The following is a 5,418-nucleotide window of genomic DNA, read 5'->3' as shown; positions in this document are numbered from 1 at the left end:
TCCTGCGAAATCGCGTGGAATATCGCCTGATACTTAGCCGACGAGGCCGTAGGCCGAGTTGGCTAAAATCAGACGATATTCCGCAAGATTGAGCGGGATAATTGTTTTATTATTCAACAAATTGTCAACGAAACACATTTTGCAGATAGAAAAACTGTATTTATGCCGCGCCCTACAAGATTTCGGACGAATCTTCGCAACCTACGTATATCGCAGGATATCTGTTATGTACGGATGACAGATAACGTTAACATTTTGACCATATATGGGCAGCGCGCGCATGTGTTGAATAATAATGATTAATATATGGTGTCCGCTAACAGTGTGTCTACTCCAACCAAAATCTGTGCAAAATAGGGAATGAAAACCTTGTATGTTAACCAAAGATTTCCCACAAATTGCGGATTTACACCAGCTGCATGCTACAGAAGCAATAAATTTGTGTCCATTTTTATTGTTTTAACAGGAAAACACTATTGGTTAATTTGTGAAGAATTACTTGGGTGGTATTGGTTGGAGTAGTCACACTGTAATACAGGTTTGACTGTACTAAGATACCTTTGTGAACGAAAAAGGAAACGAAAGTAGGAAGAAACAGAAGAAACTGATGGAACCTATGTGAAAGTGAATTCTCTTTTGAAAAATATTCTATGAAACTACAAGAAAATCTCTAAGAGTGGTCGCACGTGATCATTTGTGGCAGTACCCAGTGCAACACTACAAATTATTGGACAGGCAAAAGAGCAATCTGATTGGTTGGTTAAGTTATTGGCAATCTGAACTAGCTTAGTCGTGTAATAAAAATTGTAAAGCGATTAAAGAAGGTAAAAACGATTAGAGTGTTACAGGTTTTCTCTTAAATGCCACATCATGAACCCTAGCTGTTTTCTCTTGTTTTACTCAATCCTTTTAATTTTACCCGAGTTCAAGACACAGCTGACTGTATGGGCGGCCTTAACAGCCAAAAATACAAACAATGTAAACGGTTAGAATTAATAGAAATGGTCTCATTAGCTTGTCCTTTACTTGTAAGTCGGTGTAAATAATTTCGAAAAGATGTAGTTTAAATGTAGTTGGACAGGTTGTCTTTTGTGAAATGAAAATCGAATACTAAACCAATAAATGGTTTAGAGAGTTTAGAAACTGTGTAATCGTCCGTGTCGGAATGGTACCGTACAATAGTGGCCAGTCTAAGTGTGAATGGTATTAAAAAGCTTTTAATTGCATTTCAACACAGACTTGGTCTTCTTTATTTTCACCATATATAATGGTAAACTATGGACTTTATATTTACGCATTTACATATTACATTTTAATTTAGATAACCTTTTTAGAATACTGATTAACTTTCACAACGTCCGTCATCGCGACGCATTTCGACTCGCTTCGCAAGTCTGAATACTGATTGGCTCAGCGACGTGTCATCGACACTCGACATCGCCAACAGGAGCAGAATGTTAGATAGACCTCGTAGCACATCTCATTAGAGCATAGTTGTAATCAGCTGAGTCGCGGCTTTAAACCCAACTTCTCGCAGAAAGGTGAGTTCTCACTTGGTTTTGTTGTAAACCTGTTTCTGTTATACCTATTGCGTGGTAGAACTGAATAGTAACATGGTCTCACTGGAGAAAGTGGTAATAGACAGAACGGACAGGCATATCTTTAAAAACTTTGTATATTGCGGATTCTGCAATACCTCGACTTAGCTCTCATTACTTGCTATTATTTTGTCCAGTTAAGACATGCGTTTACAAATATATAAAAGAGTCAAACCGGTATTAAGTGGACACCCTATATTAATAGGCGGACATGTACAGTAGCCAATAAGGTCCCATAATCTATTATTCCTTATTTACTGTTATGCTTGCTACTGTCGGGGACCTGTCGACGGTGATAGATCCGTCAGAAAGTTAAGCTTTAGAAACTGCCAGCGAGGCATTCATTTCAATTACAATGCATGTACGTCGCTCTCTAGGTATAAGGGAACGGTGCAGCACTGAACGAAATACAACAAACGTTTCACATTTGTTGGATTTTCTTAGCTTAACCGTTTTATTTAACAATTGAAGAAATAGCAATTGGCCTCATGATGTTATTGTTTTGCTTCAGTTCCATTTCTATGCTAATTTAGTCTGAATTGAATGGGAACTCATGGCAACCTCGTTCCCAGGGTCTACTCGTCGCCGAGAAGACCCTGGGGACGAGGTTGAACCATGGAAACGCAACTGATAGGGTAATTAATAGCTGTAAGGAGGAGAACCTTAATAAAACATCTTCTCTTCTTATATATAGTAGTTTCAAAAGAGCAATTCTTACACATTTTAAGCTTTATTTATCCGAGTGGGCCCGAGCAATTTAAATTCTACAGTGGAACCTCGATTTAACGAACCTCTATATAACGAAGTCCTCGGTTTAACGAACGATATTCTTTAGCCCGTCCAAAGTTACAGTAAAATGTATGGAACAGGACCTCGATATAACGAACCTCGATATAACGAAATCCTCGTTATAACGAACACAATCCAGAAGCCCAAACGTAAAATGTACCTCGATATAACGAAATAATGTCGACACGGGACAAAACATGAATGCGGAACAGACCAATAAGGATGAAAATCCTCAAATCCTTTAACAAGAGAACAAGTTCAAATACATATTTCCAAATCTATATTCATGTATTATACATTATAAATGTTATTTTCAGAAATCGATGACATCCGGAAATTCTGAGTAACAGGAGCCCATTCAACATAACAGCTTTAAAAACTGATTAACTAATACCTCGATATAACGAACATTTTGGTTGTATTTACGCAAATTCGTTATATCGAGGTTTTCGATATAACGAACCCTCGATATAACGAACAAATTTCACCAGTCCCTTAGCACTTCGTTAAATCGAGGTTCCACTATACAAACAAATAATTCAACTGACAGGAAGTGTACCAGTTGCGCATGCCCGGCAATTTTCAAACGTGGCCGAAAAGTTGAACTTGGGTCTACCGAGAAGCAACTCTAGCTGGTCTTATCGAGACTTGAGCAAGACTAGTGGTCCAACTAATGGTCAGAACGAGACTTTGACTGCCTCAGTTCGAACATCATCAACTGTAATTTTTTCTTATGCTGGGCATAAAGCCAGGAGACTGCGCTGCATTTAAAGAGATTAATTTGAATTTAAATTCAAATTAAAGTGTTCAGATTAGAGTGTTACAGGTTTTCTCTTAAATGCCACGAACCCTAGCTGTTTTCTCTTGTTTTACTCAAAAAGACTCTTAAGGGGTCCCGGGAAGCTGTATCCAAACATCTCAAAGTTGGCTCGTAACATCTGACCAAGGACGTTAATCCATTCTATAGGAACCTGCGAATAATAACTGAGCATAGAAGAGGCTGTATCGGATATATTTGACATGTAAGCATTGAAGAATTTTGCCTGTTTAGCTGATAATTTTGCTGCCTCTTTGAAATCTGATAAATCTTGATCGAAAGTTTCGTAATGGCCTATAAAGTCATACTTAACAGCACACATTCCACAAATATTCACGTAATTGTCCCAGTGCCAGTCCATAACCGGGGTACTCTTGCTGCTTCCTTTGGTTACTAAATATTCAATGAATTCACGAAAAGTGATGTCATGGAGCTCTTCAAGTGCACTCTGGGAAGCGTTTGGGCGAAAGTTCTTTAGGATTTCTCTACCATGAAATTCAAGAATTGGGCGGTCTCCTATTCTTGGGTAAAGAAATTTGTCCTTGTATGCAGAGAGAATGCGCTCGAAAGGCTCACGAACGAACGTGAACTTGAAATATGTTTGCAGCATCTGCTTTTGCTGGTGTGGAGAAAACGTTTCCAATCGTAACTGTCCAGGTCCCGTACGCGTGTTAAATTGATACAGCATCTGCCTCCACTGTCTGGAAGCAACCTTAGGTGTTATGCAGTAGAGTATTTTGAGAGACGGGATCACTGCTATATGAAAAGGGTCTGGCATGTCGTTGTGGCCGGTCTTTTCACAGAACTTGTCAGCCAGTTGTCTGCGTTCGTCTTGCCGCAGCTCTCTTAAAGTATTAAATCTTATTGTGTCCTGAAATTTAAAGAAAAAGAGAAAAGGGGCATCTATTACCCTATTTTTTGTATAACGGGCAGCCAATATTTTCATAAGTTGGAAGTACCTTTTAAGCTCTCCTTTTTCACAAGAAAAATAAAATTTTAGAACATTCCCAGGTTTAGCAACAACGGTAGATTTCTTTAAATTAATATAATGAATAGTAATTTTTTTGGTTTAACGATGGAATATTTAAGGAAAGGACTAAAGAAGAATCGTCTTTCATATGTAGGTATGTGTATATTAGATTTCAATCAGTCAGTAAAACATTCATGCATGACTTCCATTATGATTTTATTAAAAAAGAGAGTGGTCCATCCAGACCCTCATTACAACCGCGTTCATCCCAAGTACTTATTTGCACGCACATTCATAACAATTAGTCTGCAATAGTCTGAGTACCATACCTACAAATATGAATCCTGTTTTATCGGCCTCTCGATAAGACTTTGCGCTGAGGAAATATATCAAAAAGAAAAGAGGTGTCGATTAATCCTATGCTTATTGACAATGCTTCTACCCTACGTTCCTGCAATTATTCCACGGCCAACCGGCTTCATTAAACCGATCACCAAAACAGCAGTGGTCACTATGTGCCTTTTCAACTTGCTGTAGTTGCTTGGGGACAAGGGACAAAGGACGGAATTGACGCTATTCAGCGCGAACACTTAAAACGTTTTTGAAAGACGTTAATTTTCTGCCGGGTTTTATAAAAGTAAGGATCTGGACAAAGTTATTTTCGTTATAGGTACTGTCGAGATATTCATATCTGCCACTTAAAAAATATTCAATTTAAGTTTACTTTAATTGTCAAATTTTTCATAACGCAGTTAATTATTGGCCAGTTTGTGTTCGATAATCCGCGAAGCCTTATCTGCATATCAAACGCTTTTCTACCGATGCAAAATTTAAAAGCTTTTAACAGTTAAATTTTGCTTCCGTAAAAAAGCGTTCGGATATACAGATCAGAAATCCAAGGATTCAACCCTTTGAACGTCAAAATAAAGTTATGGAACAGAATAAAGTTGCTATTTTAGGAATCTTATTCCAGGAATTAAAAGCCATAAATTTCTAATTGTTTGACCCTTGATCTGTACATTTTTAAAAGGACGACTGACGACGGTTTCGAAAAAAAGACGATAGTAAAGGTATTTTTATTTGCTAACCACTGTTAGTCGCAGTGTTTAGATATTTGAACAGTACACCAAGTTAAAAATACTCTAAAGGTTGGTTATGGGCCGAAAATATAAGATAAATATTTAATTTTCATTTAACTTTACTTTTTTCTAGAAAAGTAGATGTTGTTGCCCAATATCTTCGAC

General features: G+C 37.6%; 1 protein-coding gene across 1 annotated transcript; it reads right to left on the bottom strand.

Moving 5' to 3' along the window:
• Window positions 1-3,256: 3,256 nt before the first annotated feature.
• On the bottom strand, window positions 3,257-4,057 carry LOC144667434 (carbohydrate sulfotransferase 11-like). The gene has a single exon (XM_078528848.1). The coding sequence runs from the start codon at window positions 3,980-3,982 to the stop codon at window positions 3,257-3,259; it is 726 nt and encodes a 241-aa protein (XP_078384974.1). The 5' UTR covers window positions 3,983-4,057.
• Between the last annotated feature and the right edge of the window lie 1,361 nt (window positions 4,058-5,418).

Source organism: Oculina patagonica, chromosome 10 (genome assembly GCF_052425735.1).
Source record: "Oculina patagonica isolate OP01 chromosome 10, crgOcupat, whole genome shotgun sequence".
NCBI lineage: Eukaryota > Metazoa > Cnidaria > Anthozoa > Scleractinia > Oculinidae > Oculina > Oculina patagonica.
This window is presented reverse-complemented; position numbering and strand designations above follow the sequence as displayed.